The sequence below is a fragment of the Rhodnius prolixus genome, unplaced genomic scaffold (genome assembly GCF_049639745.1).
Source record: "Rhodnius prolixus isolate KJV_2025 unplaced genomic scaffold, Rpr scaffold_6, whole genome shotgun sequence".
Lineage (NCBI taxonomy): Eukaryota > Metazoa > Arthropoda > Insecta > Hemiptera > Reduviidae > Rhodnius > Rhodnius prolixus.
In genome coordinates this window covers 4,139,479-4,160,011 of record NW_027411634.1, presented here as the reverse complement: position 1 = coordinate 4,160,011, position 20,533 = coordinate 4,139,479, and the positions used below count along the sequence as shown (strand labels likewise).

Sequence of the window (20,533 nt, the reverse complement as noted above, 5' to 3'; positions counted from 1 at the left end):
ACCATTTTTTTATATGCCCTCTGTGTCAAAGGTATTTAAAAACTGACAGTACTTGAAGACGATGTATTATTCGCCACATCCACATTCCTATCCCCGCCTTAATGAAGCTGGAGGAACAGTTTTATTTTTTTATTTAGAGGTTCAGGGGTCGCAGAGATTAACCGTGAAGCCCCCTCTTTTGCTCGACTATTAGGTACCTCGATACTTAGGTTTTTATTATCTTGGTCCAATTTCCTATGGTATTCATTCAGAATTTGGAAACAGAAATTCTTTTGCCAGCGGTTCCCTATTATTACAATATTAAACTCTTTACAATGTCGTAAGATTTCATCGTTAGACAGAAGGTATATTTTCCAGAGAAATGATGCTGCCTACGGTCAGCAACCCTCATATAGGCAGACGCTCACCCGGCACAACAACTGAACCATGAAAGCCACGATCTGTGTTTGCGCGCCCACGTTTATATTTACAATCCACGACTTGTATCGTTACACTGTATCTTAATGCGAAGTGATAAGTCGAGTTCATCACATCTGCTTCCAGTAAAAGATAATTTTTTTCCAAGTACCTGATTATCCTTGCATACCTCTCATCTCTCAATGAGTGAATGGCAGAAAATAATGAAATACACTCATTCTTAACAGTCCAAAAAGCACACATATGATATATTGCGAATAAAAAAAATCAGAGACAAAGGAACCACAAATGATCTTTTATTACTCAGTAAATTTGGCTTTAACTCCAGACTAAAATCTACAATCTAAAAACCCGAGGAGCAATAAATAGCATGAAGATTTAGAGCCTTACTATAAATAAAGTAAATAAAAAAACGTCAATACTCTCCTCCGCTGGGCCTAAAAATCTCATCAAAGTATTATTGCTCAAAGAAGACAATCTGGTCACACAAGTTTGAAAAGCATGCTTCCTTCCTTTTAATTATTATTAAAAATACAATGAACTAATAAAAGAAACAACTTATTGAACTTAGAAATGATTCCTAGAGTAGCAAATGATTATATAACTTCTGGCACATTCGAAAAATTTTCAAATGTTGCAAAATGTATGAAAAATAAAACATACTTGGATGGTAAACAATAACAACGACGGTACACACTTTTATTGTAATAAAATGTATTTTAAACTGGGAAAATTGCACAATAAAGGATTGTCAGTAAAAAAGAAGAGACTAATTCATTTTTTGAGTCACATAAAACAACGTCTGTCGTAGTATTTAATATGTTTGTCATACACTGCGCATTTTTTTTTATAAAAAAAAAATTAATTCAAATCCATAACTGAAAAGTTTTTTTTTGAAGTTTTTGTAGTTTTAAAAATAATAAAATTAGGTAGTATACCTTTAAAACAAAAAATTATTCGCTCGCTCACTCTTAACTCTCTAAAAACAAGACATTTTACAAGTATGAAATAAATCTCCATAGCAACTAATCAAACTGGGCTAGTTTTTAACCAAAAAAATTAAAATTGCAAATATTATTATATACATTTTTTCTTTTCTTTTGGAATGTCTCTATTTTTTTTTTTTTTTTTACATTTTAATATTTCCTTGCCATTGACCCTAACGGTTTATATGCATCAAATCTATCTCCAGCACTTTGTGGATAGGTACTCATCGAGCCCATAGACATCGGACCGCCCATCATATTGGAAGGTCCAACCGGATGTGGTAAAAGACCGGATGCCCCTCGACTTGCACTGCTGCCGCCGCTACCTACCATAGCTCCTCCACCCCCACTACCAGTTACCCACCTGCACACACAGACATAAAAGATTAGAGCAAAAATATTTTTAAAACAATCGATTTTTTTTTTTTTAAAAAAAAAAAGCTTAATAAATTGACTAAAATATAAACAGTTTTTTTAAAAAAATTCAAACTACATTTCAAGACTTAAGTACTGAATAGATAGTTGAGGGCGAGGAGGGCATTCCACGCAGTGCTGGACTAGAATTCCGTGACTAGAATTCTAAAATCAATCAACGTAATAGGCAAGGAGAACTTATTAATTTAAACCGATTGGTGTAAAAAAAAAAACGAGTTAATATGATCAGCTTTTCTTGAATTTTCATTAATCTTCAAAGAAAATTGTTGAGTGCTTAACATCATTAACTTAACATTAATAAAAAAAAAAAATTATCATTTTACTAAACCATATTTCAATGAAAATCTGGCATAGAATTTAAACAAAAAGAAATAGAAGCATACTAATTCGAACAAAAAACAAGAATTGTCTTTTTTTCCAATCTTTCAATACGTTCCCACAAATTTTGCAGTTACAATGAAGAAGACCATAAAGAAAAAGTTACACTTCCGAGGAGAGTTCTGCTGACCCACGAACATTCCAGAATATATATTAAATATGTGTATGTATAACGTTTAACGGATAACTCAAAATGAGAAATAATAAATATTTTTAAAAACCACACGCAACATCACTTATAAATAATTTTATGATCAGTTTTTTCGGCCAAATATTATTTGAAAAAGAAATTAATAAATAAAATATAATAAAAACACTGGAAATAAACTAAATTTAATACAAAATAATAATATATTTATTACAAAAAAATTAAAAATAATTTGATTTTACTGAAAAAAAATAAAAATAAATTAAAACAAAGCGATTTACAAGTTAAATAAAACAAAAAATATTTAAGGAACTAAATTTAAATTCTTGTACATATTTTAAACAAAAATATTATATATAAAATCAAAGGAAATATAATAAACATGAACATATCTTCTTTTTTTTAATCTAAAAAATTGAAAAACTAAACGAAATTAAAGTACTTAATTATAAAACCATTTTAAGAAAAAAAAAAAAAATTAATATATAAAGTGGTGATGGTGAAAATAAAATAACTTCTTTGCGTTTCCAAAAATCTCTTTAAAAGGTTGGGATCAAAAATTAACTTTCCCTTTTTTAATATTATTATTTTTTCTTCAGAGTTGGCGACAAGATAAATGTTTACAGTGTGATGACATATCGTCTCCTAGAATCAATAACATTCCAGCTATGTACAAAATTCAATTTTTAATTTTCTACTAGATTTATTTATTTTAAAAAAACTTCAATTTCTTTTTACCATCTCTTTTATCCTCCCCTCCCTCATTAGTGGAAGAATTGGAAACGGGAACATTTACAGATTCGAGTTTGCACAAGAGAATACAAATTTGAAAAATCCATGCGCTAAGCCACTTGGAATAAGATTCTATAATGGTCTATCTGAAAATGGATTTACTTTCCTTCTATTATGCAGGCAACAACTGCAAGCTGCTGCACCCTGGTTGACCGCCAGTAAATTAAACATAATCATTAATGTCTAAAAGAAAAAAACCTCTGATACAGAATAGGAATCATTTCTTAGGAATCTTAAATCAAGACAATTTAAAAAAGATTTTAAACACTGATTGATTATAAAAAGTATAATAAAGGTACGATGCAGCAGCCTTACACAGAGAGTAGAAAAATCGAACCGGAAGTTTTTTTTTTTTTTTGCTGAACTTAAGGAGTTGGGATTCAATATTGTCGGGGGAATGCTTCTAGGGTGATGGTGCTATTTGTTCCAATTTCCTTGAAACATGTATACTCCTAACAATACTAATCCAGGATATATACGAGCTCTATTATACAATTTGAAAAAAGAAGAAACTGGACCCTTTTACATTAACGATTCTAAAAGTTCCAGTCATTCTAAAAATCTAAGAAACCTAGCGACAGATGCTGCAGCAAAAGCATGACAGCGAGTAAGTTGGCATGGAGAGGAAAATACTAAGCGACATAACCCGCAAGGTTCAAATCAAAGCTGGCAGCTGAAACGGATGGCTAAGATAAATAAGATTAAAAGGGAAGGAATAAGGGCAGTGGTTACTTTTTCTGGATTTCCACGAGGAATCCCAGGTTCGAATCCAGCTAACAGCCCCCTTAGATATTCTCATCCTCTTACAGCTTCTTACTGCCCACTGTTCGGTATGGATAATGTTGTCTGCAACGAGATAATATTGTCTGGAGACCGGCAGTGCATGGAAAAAACAGCTTCAGGCGCCAATGACCTCAGATGTTAAAGCGCCTTAATTAAAAAAATTAAATTAGAGCAAACAAAAACTATAAAACCCTGGACCTCATCTAGATCTGGTTGTGGACAGCTACTCTACAGACAAATTGGGCGTTAGGGTTAAATTCACAACTTCTTAAATGGCGTCTTGAATAATGATTCTTCTCCTGGAGTGAGTGTTTTAATTTTTAAAAGTTATCGAAGTTAACTATCTCACTCAAATTAACCACTTTCACATCTAAAAATCGGCCTAAATCAAATTCTAAAGATAGATGTGTTAAATTAAGAAGACGATCAGTAACAAGAAATGAACAACCTCTGACAGACTAACACAACAAAATCTTGGAACTGCATATGTCACCTATCTTTTTCCTTGGAGTGTAAAGATTAGTTTATATCCACAGCAAACACCTATCTCAACTAAACTCTTCTATAAATAGGGTAAGTTTAAAAAAAAAAGAAAAATGCATTCACCTTTCAGACTGTGTAGCAGATCTACTCCAGTGTGATGAAGGGAGATCTCCAGGTCCTTTACGGTCTCCAGGCATGCCTACCCAAGAAGATCCACCAACTTCTCGTCCACTTGAACTACTAGTATGGGAATATCCCTTACTGACTGAACTAGTAGAACTTGCACCAGGCATCCAAGATTCACTACCGTATCTATGTTCACCTAAAACATATTTTTGTTAAGATTTTTTTGAAATTTTCTACCAATAAACCAGAAAAATGTAGGATATATTCAATAAACGTATACCTTTTGACGGAGCTTCATATCTGTCTCTGTGAGAGATGCGCGATGTATCGGATTTGGTTCTATGTGAGGATTCCTCGCCTGTTCCTCTCCTTTCACGTTCATCACGAGATGATCTATAAGGTGCTGAACTAGAACTACTTCTTTCAGGATAACGCATACTGTAATCAAATCAAATAAATAAACATTAAATTTCCATCGAATAAGAGAGAATCATTTTTAAATGTTTTAAACTGAGGAAAGTGTTTATTCAATCTCAGCGGGTGGTCACCAACATTTTTGTAAATACAAAAGACCAGCCAGCCAGATGCAAATATTTATTTACAAATAGTTACTCGGATATTTAAATTTATTATAAATTGTTAACATATAGTTTTGATAATTTCAAACAAATAAACTGTAAAATATTTTGACTTTTTTCTGAGCATCAATTTTTGAAGTTAATTTTGTGCGCAAATATATGTAAAGGGGTAATCAATTTCGTTTGTAACAAAATTGATACACCTCATAAAAATTTATAGACTCAACGTCGATCGAGAGTTCAAATTAAACAGCGTCTTAATTTGAACAAAGCAGTTTTCAAAGGAAAAAATATAATTTACTTCTGCCACTACTGTCACCACAGAGTATTTAGTGAATGCTCCAGATAGCTTGTACAAACTACATAGCATTTTTTGATGTAAAAAATAAAGTTTAAACTTTCTTTAGCCCCTGTTTGTATTTTTACAAACATATACTCATACCAGTTTGAGTTATCAGCTATTTTTCGATTTTTGAGTTATACCTTTATTTATCATTTATTAAAAATATTAACTGGACTCAGAAGAAAACACTTAAATCGAAATGATTGCAATAATTCTCTTACTAGAAAGTAAGACAAAATAAAAATTTGTTAATAGAAGATATTCTCGAAATCAATCAAAACAATTATTTACATCAATTCAAAAACTTTAAATTTGAAAAATATTACCTATGACTAGAGACGTGTTCAGCTTCGTAGCGTCTTGATTCTGCTGCAACACGTTTTCGATCATCGTAAGCATCCCTTGAACTGCTTAATGTTCTCTTGTTTCGACGAGCCTCCTCAAGCCTAAAATCAAACACAAAGTATGGTATAATAATAGCGAAAGCAGGAATCAAAGTCAACATTAGGAGACATCAAATCCAAGATAATGGAATCTTGTCTTAAAAGAGAGGTTTTTTTTAAAACTTACTTCAGTTGTTGCCTTTTCAAATCTTCCTTCTCGCGTTCTAATCTTTCCCGTTCTAAACGTAACAGTTCTACTCGTTCACGTTCCAATCTCTCTCTTTCTATTCTAATCTTCTCTCTTTCCCTTTCTAATCTTACAGCTTCATCCCGCTGCCTCATTTCTATTATTCTCTGTCGATCTCTTTCTTCACGACGTCGTCGTTCTTCTTCACGCAAAGCTCGCTCCTATGGAAAAGAGACGTTCAATGATTTTGCCAAGAAAAACCATGAAACCAGAATGTTTCCAGTTAAGCTATGTTTCTTGAATCCTTTTGTAATAACCAAAATTAAATTAGATCCATATTGCCACCTAATGAAGAACCTATGTAAAGCTACTCAAGTGAGCATCGCAGCGATCCCCCGAAGTGGGACCATGAAGTGAGAATTCGATGAACAGGCAAAGCATGCACTTACTAGCAAGCTTGTTGTTCCCCACTAGAACTTCATTAAATTAACCAGGAAACTGAAACCAGCAACTTGAAGATTGGTAGAAGCGTAGACTGCGTGCGACGTCACAGCAAACTGTAACACCTGCGAAGATGTCATTGGTGCAGATTCCTACAAAAGCTTCAAGCGTGGGAAAAATAGGTTGAACGCGTACTATTTCATTTTTTTTAAATAGAATTTATCCTTCTGAAGAGAATAGTCATATAAGGGCAGGTTATACTTGTGCATCGTGTTGGCTATGTTACGCTCATTAAATACTTGATGGGATTTGGACGAACTTGATTAATTTAGATGAACAAAAAAAAAAAAATGTTTAAACAAACTTCTCACTTGTTCTCTGTGCTACCACGAAAAGAGATGAGATGAAATGATCTGGAATTGTCTTGAAACTGATTCATTTTTAAGGAGAAATGGTGCGCCAAAAATCTCTCAAGTAAATGTGTATCTCATTATCCCACATTTAAGTCTGCCTTTGGAGTTGCAATCATTTTAGAAACTCCGATTCTTTACACTTTTTTAAATATATATAAAATGAAGAGAACGAGTCTTTTAAAATACGTAAGTGTGTAGCGATTGTCCAATTAATTCGTTAAGAAATGTTCACATTCAGAAAAACTATGGTAGAGCTAAAATAGTAGAATGTCGTAAGCTAATAGTTTGTGGTAGTGCATCCCATTGCCCAAAATTCAGCTACCAGGGACCTTCTTGAACGGTGTCTTCCGTATTTTTAATATCAGGATATTCAGAATTAACTAACGATAATGACATTTCCTCCAAAATATCTCTGTTTCCAAATCATAAAAAAGAAAAAACACCTCCGGCTCAAGAAGTTCAGTAGATTCGTTGTCTACTTAGCCAACTATTTCGCCTCTCTATTTCTTTAGACCTTTAACGTGTTATCTTCATTCAAGTATTGATGGGCGTCTTGATTAACAAGTAGAGATTCCATAGGAAGAAATGTAGGTATCGACTGAGGTTAAACTGCCAGAACGTCTTGTTAAAAACATTCAATATTACTTGACAATCACAGAAAATGACAGCGATTCATCAATAATAGGCAATTTAGCTGCAACACGAACTTATAGAACTACATGTAATTATTTTCAGAAAAACTATTCAAATTACCTTTTCCCTTCGCCGTTGTCTTTCTCGTTCTTCCTTTATCTGCTCAAAAGATAATACGCCTGGTTCTCCGTGTAAATGATCTCTAGGACGCCTACTGCTAGGTCTTGAATGTTCGTGCCTATCTCTTTCACTACCTCTCCTACTCGTCCTAGAGGAACCACCTTTCTCAGAGCCATCACCACCAACTGAACTGGCTGGCCTTGTACCACCGATTTGAATTTCACCTACTACTACCTCTTCTCCAGGTCCGCTACCATTTTCAGGACGAGCTTCTTCTGTGCCCGGAGGAACTAAAGCTTCTGTTAATTCCTTTTTCCTTTTTTTCTCTTCTATCCTTCTATGAGGACTTTCGGCTTTTCTCTTTTCTTCGGGTTTCTTGCTAGTAGCATTAGGTTTGTTCGCCACCTAGTTAAAACAAATTAATTAGAGTATTACCCTAAATAAAAACTGGTATGAACAATCACACGTTCTTCCTTTTACGATTCTCGATTTGATGACTTAAAGGAAAATTTTAATTTACCGCCTCAAAATGCTATCAAAATAAATCATCTTTTCATCCAGATCAATCATTCATTCAGTAAGGTGATTGTGTGCTCATCAAACTTAGTATTCTAAAAACACATCCAACCCTCCTTTAGACTACGCAGAAAACAAAAACGTACACTATACTCAAATGGTCTTTTAAGAGAATAACCTACCCAGCCCATACTCCCAGAATTTTTTGATTTGTTTTTTGGATAAAGTTTCAAATAGCTGTTGTTATAGACCAGCATGTGTAGAATGAGCGTTAATAGTTAAAACCAAAAAAAAAAAAATCATTGGAGCCATTTTCTTGAAAATATAAACAAAATGAAAACTCCAATCCGTCTAATCTTTCTGGTGGAGGGATTTTGATCGTAGAGAATCAAGTCCAATCTAACTGTGAAGTCCCCAGCGATTCCTAGTCTCTAGATATTTTGCTCACACACACCATAATTTTCTAAAAACGACTTTTTCTGACTCAGTAGATACTAAAATGGATATTTCAGATAATATTAAGGAATCGAAAATTTGATATGATTCCAATAGTTTAAGAAAGAAACATTTACCAACCCACGATAATAATAAATTCACTTACTGCTTCCACTGAAATAAGTCTTCCATGTAATTCGGTTAGATTAAGTCCTTTGATACAATTTTGTGCATCTTCACTTGTTGCCATTGTGACAAATCCATAACATCTTGCACCAGGTGTCTTGGCGTTTGTTACAACCTTGGCTCCTACAACCTAATTATTGCAAAAGGAATATATATATAAATGGCTTTTGAAAACAGAAAATATTAATAAATATACAAAAAAAAATTTAATAATTTTCTTTGTCAGCATTATATGCTTGGAAATCATTGACTACACTTCTCTTTACAAAAAAAATATCATCAGAGGGAGGGGTTTAGCTTAGAAAACCTCGGAATTAGACTCGCACGCGGAGATCGCGAGTTTAAGTACAACAGACTTTGTTCATGGAAAGCCCTTTTTTATCAGCATTGGCTGGTGAAGACAATTCTGTCTGCTTGCATCTTTAGATATAGATTGCATCTGCAGATTTAGTAATATCTGTGTAGAACATGATCGTTGCGAGATCGACCCTATGAAAAACTTGTCTGAATCTCTCTTTTCTTCATTTAAGAGAAAATTGGAAAATTTCCTAATTTTCAAAATGTAATTTTAAGCACAATTAAATACAAAACGTATTCGCATAACGCTCATTACTTTGTAAACAGGATATAATACTGCCTACATTAATTAACAGACTTTTTCAATAAATATCCAAAACAAAAATACTATTTTTCTATTGTCAAATAACTCTTCTTACCTTGCCCAATTTAGAAAACACTTGTTTCAAATCAGTTGCCCTTGTAATTGAAGATAGACCACTGACCCAAAGATTTTTATAATTACTCTTCTTTCCTTTGTCATCGTTTCCTTTATCTGGGCTATAAAAACAGACAATGGATTTTGATAAATATAAGCACAATATTATTTCGCTGATTTTCACTTTTCAATAAAAGCATGCATTAAGAAATATCTATAATTTATGACAAAAAGAAAATGAAGATAATTAGGTGTATAAAATCAGGAGGTGTTCTGAATTAGTTTTTTTCTCTATTATTATTTTAAAATGGCAAATACAAAATTATACAAAAAAGCATAATTTATCATGTCAAGAAATAGAAATAAAGAAATAATAATAAATCTGTTAGAGGCACTTAATGTGCCCTACAGAAACGGGAAACGCTAATACAAAATGGTATAAAAGAAAAGGTACTCTTGGAATATAATTAAGTTTGTAACATTTAAACTGATTGTACGTTCATAATAAAAAAAAAAAAGTTATTATAAAAAATATTTCTCTCAATTCTCTCCAAAGTTATCTTCCCTTACTTTGAACAACTAAGAGCCAGCTTTGTGATCGAGTTATTGAGTTGTCACAGGAAATGGACGTTTATAGTTTCCACTAAATTGAAAAAACTGAATTGAGAAAATATCATGTGAAAACTAGTTTCAAAACTAAAAAAAAAAATACAAAGTTGACACTTTATATTAAATTTTAGGGACCACAATGGGAGCTTTCTGTAACTCAGGGATTAAAATCATTCTACAACTGGAAGTCAAACTGCAGTGAACTTAATATACTGGTGATTAAGACTTCAGAAAGTTTATTTGAAACATTTGTTAAGAAAAATGTATAAAATCCTTAATAAGTTTTTTATCAAAACTGGCATTCCAGAAGTCAAGTAAGGAATAATCTACCATTAAGATAATATTCATGATTATTAAATTTTTCGCTATAATTGTTTGTAGTAAACAATGTGACCGTATTGTAGGATTATAGAGACACTAGGCATGCCTCACATATACATTCCGGTGACAAATGACCATACAGATCTTTGCCTAGTGCAGTCCTGAGTGGTCACTTTAGAACGTTTTCTATTCTAGGCTGCCTGTTTAGGGTTTAAAAAAATTTCCGAAGAAAATGACCAACTCGAAAGTGTAATTTCATTGTAGATTTTTTTTTTCTCTATACACATTCTAACTGATTTTAAAAACATTGTTTGGGAAAATTTATTTTAGCAAGGTAGAAGAATATTTATTGGATTTCGTCCTGTAATATCATTTCATGGAATTGTACCAAAAAATTATTCTTCAAGGTCCTCTTTTTTGTTTGTTTTATTTTAACATTTTTTAGAAACAGTTTTCATTTTTCAATTATCTAATTGCCTTTTGTTAATCTTCTAGTTTGAGTTTTCAGCAAACATTATTTGAATGTTCATCAATTTCTAATTAATCATATTTTTTGCTTACATCAATTTGCCTCTAATGGTAAAGTGACTTGTGTGGTAGATTTCTATAAATTTATAGATCTTTTCGCCAAATGAAATAGAAATTTTTCCTCTCGAACCCTTTCACTTTTAATTTAAACAAGCATAAGAACTTAACAGAAAGCCATCTATTTTAAGATTATGGTAAAATTATAAGTGATTTTTATGTATGTTACTGGTTCTACAGCACAATTTTATTTCTATTACTTGACAGATATTATACATGCATTGAAAATCAATTAGAGAAAGATGAAAAAATAATAAATCTCAAAGGTTTTATCTAATTAAAAATAGATAATGAATGTTTACCTACGCTGAAAGATAAAACAATAAATAAATGTTGGTTTATGGCGTTTTTAAAATTTTTAAAAGTTGCCGGATTTGTAGATTGATTTGATATCACCAAGTATTAAAAAAACTTCTCAATAATATGCAAAAATTACATTAAAATCGAAATGAAAATAAATATAGGAGTTGTACTCCCAAACAAACCTACGGCCCCTTTTTGATCCACACTTACGGAATTTAGTAATTTTTTTTTTTTAAATTTTGTTTTTTATAAATAATTTTTTATAAGACCATCATCAAGTTGCTCCTCTTTTCACTGCTCTGTGGTCGGTTGTTGAAGAAGATGGATAGGATAGAAGATGGGAGGGCCGTCTCCGCTTCCTTTATCTTCTTCCATTTTCTTCTTCTACAATTCCCCTATAAAAACAAAGGTGAGCCTGTTCGTCTCTCTTCCAAATAAAATCTTGAACTCTCTCTCTCTTGCTTGCCTACTGCCTACGGCTGTTGTTGTGTGAAGATGCTGCTGCACACTGTCCCATATAAAACCTAGACAAGGAATCATCATCACCTTGGTACGTGGAAGTGACAGAACACTACACACACCTGATATGCCTTGGATCTCCAGTCTTCCTGCTAGAAGACTCCTGTTTCTTCGATCCTCTTCCGCTGCTCCGCTCCTCCTTCAAATCTGGGACCAATAAAATGTCATTCCTTAGAGCGTTTTTTGTCCTACTAGGTACCAGTAAAAATTTCTTTTACTGGCCTGTAATGATTTACTTTTTTTTTTTTTTTTTAATTAAATTTTACTATTTGCGAACATGAAGTCGCAACCGACAACGCCATGAAGTGGAGGGGTTCTGCAGACTTTTGCTGCACTCCTTTCAATTCGGCATCGGTGTTGCAGAATTCACTTAGTAAAAATATTTGCTGGAAATTACTGTATTTAAAAAACAAGCATATGATTAATGCAAAATATAATACTTATTTTTGTTTGTTTTTTTAAATAAATTTAATTTAGTGCAGACCTAGATGATAGATGAAGATTCCTCATATTTAAAGTGTGTGTCAGCTTCAAACATTGCCAATCATTTCGTTTTAAAGAGTGGATGATTAAAATATTAACGGATAATTTCCTCAACCCCACGCCAGTCCAGGCTCATAAGGTGGGTGATAAAATTCAAATAAACGATTAAACCAAAAATAAAAACAAAGCCTTGAGAATCTGTAACTGGAAATCCTTTGATGATCATTTCGATTTTTTGTTTTGTTTTGCGAAAAAGTGAACCGAGTGATTTTCGCATTTTTCTTTTTAAAAATGTAAATGACCCAAACGGTGTTTGAAATTATTCAAAACTCTCTTCGCAGCAATCGGTAATAGTCAACGAAGTTTAACGAGAAAATAAAAATAAAATTACGAAATAATATTATAACAATAACCGCTCATTTTCAGTGTTTATTTTTGCAGATAATGTTATTATTATTTTTTTTTTTTTTTGTCTAAGCGTTGAGTTTTGTAGAAACTTACAAAAATCTTCTTTCGGATATTATCAAGGAATCTGTTTACAAGTTGGTAATAAATTGTACAAGGAAATTCTTCCTGATAAAAAAAAAAAAAAAAAAAAGCAAAAACAAAAATTTAATCACTTGGTTTTCAAGAATAGTGCGTGTATGTTGTTTGTTTTTGTGCAATTACATAACTTTTATAAAATTCTGGAAGATAACAACCTTTTAAAATATTGTGAACAAACCATTTAAAGAAGTTAATACTTTGTTAAGATTTGCCAAAAATAAGCTTTTAAAACAATCACTTTGAGTACAGTGGTAAATAACGATGTTCAGAAATAAAATATTTAAAAAGAAATTATGTATAAGTTTTTTTGGCAGTAGTCAACTATCACAAGGTACCACCTGTCCATTTGCGTCTTAAGCATCATTGCATACAATATCTCTGGTGCAGATGTGGACTTCAGCTTACTCTAGAATATTCTTGAACATACAACTGAAGCAAACTTGCTGACCATGTTTGTACATGATTTTTTTTTTCACAGGATGTACTTGGCAGAATAAATCCATTTTCCACTTTTCTTAATTAAATATCCAAAAAACCACAAATTCTCTTTTGCCCTTATTCCTTACACATTTTGTAGTGTTTCTTTCTCTCTACATGCATGCATGTAGGGATTTTAGAATGGACCTTTCTTATAAGATCTTATATTGTGTGCATACTTGTTTAGCACGCATGTGACAGTAAAGACTAACTGCTACTTTGGAATTTACTTTCTTGAATCGTAAAAAAAATAAAATAAAAATAAAATGAAATGAAAAAAAAAATACATATATACATAATAATTTTAAAATAGAAGCAAAAGCAGACATACCTTTCTTCTCAATCACATCATCCTGCAAAGACATAAAATAAAAGTTAATCAACTACTTTTTATAAGTATATTATTATATAATATATAAAAGTTTAGAGGAATGTGCATTAGTCATCACAATTAAGATATATATATTTATATAAAAGGCTGATTCCATATATTTGATATCTTTGTCAAGACCTACAAAACAAAAGAAGCCACAAAACACTCTTTAGATCTACTAAAATGTATATATTATATATAAAATTGCGTCATCTCTGAGTCATCCTAAATTCCTCCAAAAAAAATTAAACAAATTGAAGAATTCAAAACAAACGAAAAGCTTAGCCCCCCCCCCCAAAGACTTGCGTTACATCAATGCCAATAATTGTCAAGAAATCAACAAATTATGGTAGAAATTACGTCAACAACAACCAACATTGATCTTATAGGAGTGCGATCTCTATTGCTTGGCCAAGCGTAGCTAAGAATTAATGACGAATTTAAAAAATTGAATGAATGGAGATGAAGTACAGTCTAACCCACAATACTTCTCAGATCTCTTGCAACTGATTGCCATTTTTACGCTTATAAAGGTGGTAAAACAACTGGATAACATTCTTGCAGTAGAACCTTTATCATTGTGGAATCGAGATATTCGTAGAAATAACTTAAAATTGAGAAACCAATTCCTACAGAGATAAATCGATTTATTTCTTGTTAGCCAAGTTGTGCTGGTTAATAAATTGATTCGAGGTTTAGCGAGTTACACAATTTTAAAGTAATCCCCCTGGCACTAGCACAATTTTCCTTACAACTTATACCATTAATTATATCTATATCCTGCAGCAATTGGAAAAGAAATTTTTCTAAGTAAAATAAGTGTCTCGTGTTTTATTTATTATAAAGAAAATTAAAAATTAATTTTTAAAGATAATAAATTCCTTACAAAAAAAAAACTATGTTTATCTCAAGTAAAAATCTGTATTTAATGTCTTTTAATTACCTCTCCTGCCATTAATTTCTCCTCATCTTCTCCAATTGTAAGATGAATAGAATCTTCAGCATCCAGACCGTTGATATCACTTTTATCCTAAAACAAGCAAATCATAATTAAATATTTACCATCAAATGGCGAATATATATATATATATATATATATTTCTAATTAACCATAAAAAAAGAATTCAAGTAGACGGTGCTTCAGGGAATGCAAAAAAAAAAGTTTCAAATGAAGCTGATTTTATTAAAAATTCCTGATCCAGAAATATTGTAATTCCCTCTGTATCTCATAAAAGAAGCATTCCCTCAAAGTAAAAATCAGGGAATCGTGAGATTATTATTCTATCCAACAGCCAGGACATCACTAAAGCGCTGAGCTCCCATGTCATCAACTTGGAAATTCTTTAAAAATGCCTTGCTAAACTAAGAAGATCTGGATGGCAAAATAAGTCATATTATTTCTAGTTGCCAAGGAATATTTGGTGTTACGGAAGTCAAGAGCTTTGAATGTTGTAAGAGAAACGAATTTGCGCCTATATCTATTTTTAATTCTTCCGATCCTAATAGTCTTATAACTGTAAATTGCTTCCGAACACACACAACACCATCGCCTACACTTTTTTTCATGCCTAACCTCACAATCAGTATTCTCATCCTTGTAATATCTAGTGTGCCTCGAGTTAAAGTTCAGAAAACCTTGTCAATTTATTTATTAAAAACCTTAATAATATTATTAACTTACCTCCAGCTTAAGTTCAATTTCATCCTCCATTCCTTTTTCACTTCCAATAGTTTTAACATCAGTATCGTCTTCACCTGCTTCATCCCCATCATCTTCTTTTTCATCTTTACTGCATTCTCCTTCTTCCATTGATTCTTCAATTTCATCTTTGTCCAATTCTTCTTTTTCATTATCTTCTTTTACATCCTTTTTATGATCACCTTCTTCGCCGGCTTCTTCCTCTTTGCAAGCTTCTTCCTTTTCTGCATCTTTGTTTTGTGTACTTGTTTTCAACTCTTTACTTTCATCTTTATTTATATTCTCAGGGCTAGTACTTTTCCTTTCTTCTTTTTCATCCTTTTTAACAAATACTTTCTCACTTTCTTTTGTCTTCACCCCTAATTTATCTTTTTCAATCTCTCGGATTTCATTACTACTGGTTACATTGGTTTTGTCTTCTTTTTTTTCACAGTTCTTATTTTCTTCAGAAGATGGTTCACTTTTAATATCTGTTTTCTTTGCAGATTCTTCTTCTGTTGTTGCAGCAGGGGTGGATTCAGCCTGCGAACAAAATCAAAAATTGAACGATTAAAAAGTAAAAAGAAAATAATCATATAATTACAAACATTAATAATGGCTTACATTATTATCATCTATTTCTTCATCATCGCCCTGAAGTAGTTTTGTTAATTCATCATCTTCGTCCATTGTCTCGTCTGGTACCTTTTTAACTGGAGCAGGTGTTTTCTCCTGGATGGATTTCGCAATATCAGTATTTTGCTCTTCTTCATTATGTTCTTTTCCGTTGTCTTCTTTTTCTGCAAATATTTATTTACTTAAGTGAGGGATGTAATAGATTCTTTAAAACTTCAGACCTTTTTTAAGGCATTAATTCCTGCCACCTTTCTTAATAATTTGGCTGCTGAAAACTGGACCCTACATCAGGAAAATATAGTAGACAATATTAGTAGAAGTTGTGCTACATATTCTCTGGAATTTCATAGTTTAAACCCTCGGCTTACATACACCAACTGCTTATCTTACAGCAGAGAGTTGAACAGATTTTTTGAGGCTACCGAAATTTTAACAAGAAAGTTTAATAGAGAAGTCAATGAAAAGAAAACTGAAGGTTGTTGGAGCACAAAGAAACCCCACTATGACTCTTCAAGATGACAATTATGATTTTGAAGGAATGGATGGAAAGCTTTATGTCTCTCTTTAGTGATGCCAATCAAGAACAATATCCATCCAACTTAAACCCGTGATACAGAAGTACGAGTACATACTGGTCCCCGTTATATTTTTGTACGTGCATACATTGATCCAGATACTAATTCTAACTTGCAATCTAATTTAAACTAATTCACAGCGTACATCTAACGTTTTAAGAATCTACAATAGACCTTTTAGTTTGCATGTATTTACCTTTATAACAGACTGCCTCCGGGTCACCTCATTCTTGCTCACAGAAACAAGCTTTAAACTCGGAGTTAATTAAATTATTATATCTAATCAAGAAAACTGTTAGACATTCCAAAATATACTGTCAAATGGTAGAGGTTAGGGGACTGGAATCCCCACGCTGTGATTATGGTTTCAAGTTCAGCTGCTTGCCCTGAGATTACCTCCTCCCAGAAACTGTTCACTACTTGGTAACAGACAGCAAACCATTTACGAAGGAACTTGTCGGAAGGCATGGAGGCAGGCAAAGCATTAAAATATCTCAGAGCACCATTAATAAATGTTTTTAATCATCTTTTTTCATTATCATTTCACACTATTTCTTCAAATAGAAATGGAAGCTGATATAATTAATTGAGTAATAATAATAAAAACTAACCTTTGACGTTTAATTGGTTCACACAAGAGTTAGCCATTTTTATGTTTTCATCTACTATTCAATGATATATCGTAACGCTTATGAACCTCCTACCTTAATAACGGTGTAGAATGACCGGATAGTGCTTAGATATTACCAAAAAAACAAAAAACAAACAAAACTTAATATATCCCCTTTATAAATGAAAACTTTTCCAGAAAAACCTGCAAACTTAGCTTAGACACCTTTTTCTTTGATAGTTATTTAAAAAAAAAAGAGAAAAATCAGCACGACCCAAAAAAAAAATATTTTAAACCTTTCTTCTCTTACAGAAAAAACAGGAACATGTGTTAAGTTTTACAAAAACAAAAAGAAATTTAAAAAACAAAAAAGAACAATACATTATGTTGTCAAGGTGATTTAAGAAACTTAAAGATAGAAAATAATGGAACAAAAATGTTAAGCATTACTTCACTTATTCCTAGTTAAGAAGTTTTACTGCACTGTGACGAAATTTTAAAATATTCACTGGAAATGCATGTTTCCAGGTGACATAATTACGTAAAAATGTTTTTGGTGCTTTTACCTTTTCCAATTCTAAGTTTGGTCTACATTCGCTAACTGAAATTGATTCGAACTGTCTTCTTCAAAATTGGCAAGCACTCACACGACTTTTCCATTACTACAAATTCTAAGATTCAACTTATACAGGCAGTAAACGCTCTAAACTACGCTAAACTATCCGTAAATTGAACTTTATAAGTTATATTTTAAAAGAGAGAAGCAAGCATATTCATACCCTTAATCAAAACTGTACAAAAATTTAGTTTTTGATAAAATAAAACTTCTTTATATAACGTTTTCTCATGGAGTGCAGAGGAAAGCATCACTCTCGAAAAAGAAAAATCCGTTCGTTAAATTAATTCTTATGGCTGTTCGTTGATTTGGCTAAAGTGTATCTAAGTACAAACTATTGGGAAATCGGTGTATCATGGAAATGAGATTTCATTAATATGGTATCAAAAACTTGGAACACGTCTCCTATCTATGGTCGGCCCGAATTTCATTTTCTCTAGCCCAAGTCCACAAAGAGAAAAATCAAGAAAATTGAAAAAATTTATACTGAAGTTTACAAATGTAAACTTCTGTTTTTAAATAAAAAAAAAAACAACTAAGCTGACCTTGAGACATAGGTTACGTTTCTTATGATTGTAACACTACATTTTTAAATTTACAGACAAATAGAAGCTTACCCTGTAAAACGTTACTCATAAATTCTTAGTTAATTAATACACTAATAAAACTACTTGCCTATTGTTCCAGATAAGAAAAAAAAAATTAGTATTAGTAAATGAATTCACAGAAATTGTTGGAATATATGTCTAGTAATTTCAGTTCATTGGAAACTTTGAAAATAATTTACTTTCTAATAGAAATGAGTATATACTAAAAGAAATCTGATGTGGGCTGTGGTACAAATAAAGAAGCGATTTCAATTTGTTCACAACACAGGACACAACCAGTTAATTTCCATTTATTAAGAAGAAATCTAATTCTTTTTTTTAATTAAACAAAAAATAGGACTACTTTCAACCAAAACTGTATGTATACAAATGCTACCAATTTAACAAAAGTACATTAATTACATGCACAATGTGGCTAATGTAAAGTTTCATGAGGTGCTGTATTATAAAATAAATTTAAAGAATTGTTTTCTAAGGCAAAAAGCCTTGGAATTGCTTTAAAAGTTCGAATACAACAGATTTAAGATTTTAACGGGAAATGCTAAATCCATATACATATACATACGAGAAGAATTGAAGTACAAAACTTACTTTTTTTCACAGGTGTTCCACCTTTTGAATCGACAGTAAATAAGTATTTATCTGGATCGTGTCCTTCATCAGTTAGGGCCTAATTAAAGAAAAATGAAAATTTTTGTATTTATTCACTAAAAAAAGGGTCGAGATTTTAAAACATGGACGATTTTACACAAAATTAATGCTAACCTCAAAAAACTAATCTTAACTTCGCTTACCTTACTTAGTTTTTTCACTAAAACTGCTTTCACACCAGTAACATCAATGTCTCTCTTTTCAAGTTCCACCTTCAGATCAACAACACGTAATTCACTTAACTTTTTTTGTTCTAATTCTGCCATATTATAGCAAACAAAAAACTTCAAAGCTTATACGGCAAGCTAACGACCAAGGACCCTAATTAGCAACTCAGTCCGAACATATCAGAAGTGGGAGGAAGTTAAGCAGCCATCATTACTAATGCCACAATGATCAAGTTAAAATCAATACTCGAACATTCATGTTATATACATACATCTTTATTTATATGGATATACATATACTAATAAAATAAAAACATTAACATTTTAATATAATTTTAGCACGCTCTATAAAAAAAACTCAGTCAAACAGATGATGACTAGTGAAAGTTCGATACATAGAGCGGGATATTTAAATCTAAAATCTAATAATGTGCTGTGAAAAATTATTTTAAGATTCACTTTTTTGGAATTTATTTATTGCATGGTTATAAACAATGTATAGAGGCTGCTTTTATATTATTTTTCAAATTTGATTAAAAAAACACCCAACTTCGGCTGGTTTAAAATATAACGGTGCAATCATTTGTTTACGAGTGTACATTCCAAAAAATGATCCAAGAACTTGGTATTCTGCTTTAAAAAAAATACAATATTTTATGTTGTGATGGAGCATTCCAACGTAATGACAGTGAAATAGCTTCGGATTTTACCAGAAAAAAAAATCTATTTAGATGTATGATTCTTTTTTAATAATTTTAAAATGATAATTACCTTTAATGCAAGACTGACATTAAAAAAAAGTTTCTTAGTTTTGGAGAATAATTTATACTATATTAAATATTTAATACTTATTCTAAGTTTAAATAAATAAAAAATGTATTTGAGAAAATAAACTATTGGATAATGGCCAAAATTTGGCAATGCTTATTTAAGTTAAAATCTACACAACTCCAACCTTTGCCTGATCCAAAATACCTAAATACCTACGGTAAACACCTAAATCAATATTATATTGAATAAAACAAGCGTTAAAGTTATACTAGCAGATATTACTAGCGATTTTCAATATTTTAATAAATTTCATCATTTTTTATTTCATTATATTTAGCAATAATTATCGACTACACTACTGAATCTAGAAGCGATACTACTTATCTGCTGTGGTCGTTCGCAATTGACAGAATTGTCTTTTCCTTGCTTTCTGTGTGATTTTATACTTTTTAAATGTTAATGTATTTATATAAATAGTTCAATTTTTAACTTCACATATCCTTATTA

At 31.6% G+C, this 20,533-nt stretch overlaps 1 protein-coding gene across 3 annotated transcripts; it reads right to left on the bottom strand.

The window, feature by feature from the left end:
- Positions 1 to 1,531: 1,531 nt before the first annotated feature.
- LOC141461343 (scaffold attachment factor B1-like) lies at positions 1,532 to 19,466 on the bottom strand. 3 transcript variants are annotated; one of them, XM_074142303.1, is made up of 15 exons: positions 19,232 to 19,466; positions 19,029 to 19,107; positions 16,017 to 16,192; positions 15,396 to 15,935; positions 14,658 to 14,744; positions 13,673 to 13,694; positions 11,898 to 11,982; positions 9,500 to 9,620; positions 8,764 to 8,913; positions 7,647 to 8,051; positions 6,040 to 6,260; positions 5,796 to 5,915; positions 4,829 to 4,986; positions 4,546 to 4,744; positions 1,532 to 1,767 (listed from the first exon to the last, which is right to left on the bottom strand). In XM_074142303.1, exons 1-15 carry the CDS (start codon positions 19,352 to 19,354, stop codon positions 1,554 to 1,556), a joined length of 2,700 nt encoding a protein of 899 aa, XP_073998404.1. In that variant the 5' UTR covers positions 19,355 to 19,466; the 3' UTR covers positions 1,532 to 1,553. The 3 variants fall into 3 exon arrangements, with proteins under 3 accessions (XP_073998404.1, XP_073998405.1, XP_073998406.1); XM_074142305.1 differs by having other exon boundaries at positions 1,753 to 3,009; positions 19,232 to 19,465; XM_074142304.1 differs by lacking the exons at positions 19,029 to 19,107; positions 19,232 to 19,466 and adding an exon at positions 17,215 to 17,517.
- Positions 19,467 to 20,533: the final 1,067 nt, after the last annotated feature.

Excerpts from the sequence above, each read along its gene's own strand:
- LOC141461343 (XM_074142303.1), bottom strand. The coding sequence starts at position 19,354 with ATGGCAGAATTAGAACAAAAAAAGTTAAGTGAATTACGTGTTGTTGAT. Across the intron at positions 16,193-19,028 it reads TGGAACACCTGTGAAAAAAA|AAAAAGAAGACAACGGAAAA; the intron begins GTAAGTTTTGTA and ends AAATATTTGCAG. Across the intron at positions 8,052-8,763 it reads GACTTATTTCAGTGGAAGCA|GTGGCGAACAAACCTAATGC; the intron begins GTAAGTGAATTT and ends TGTTTTAACTAG.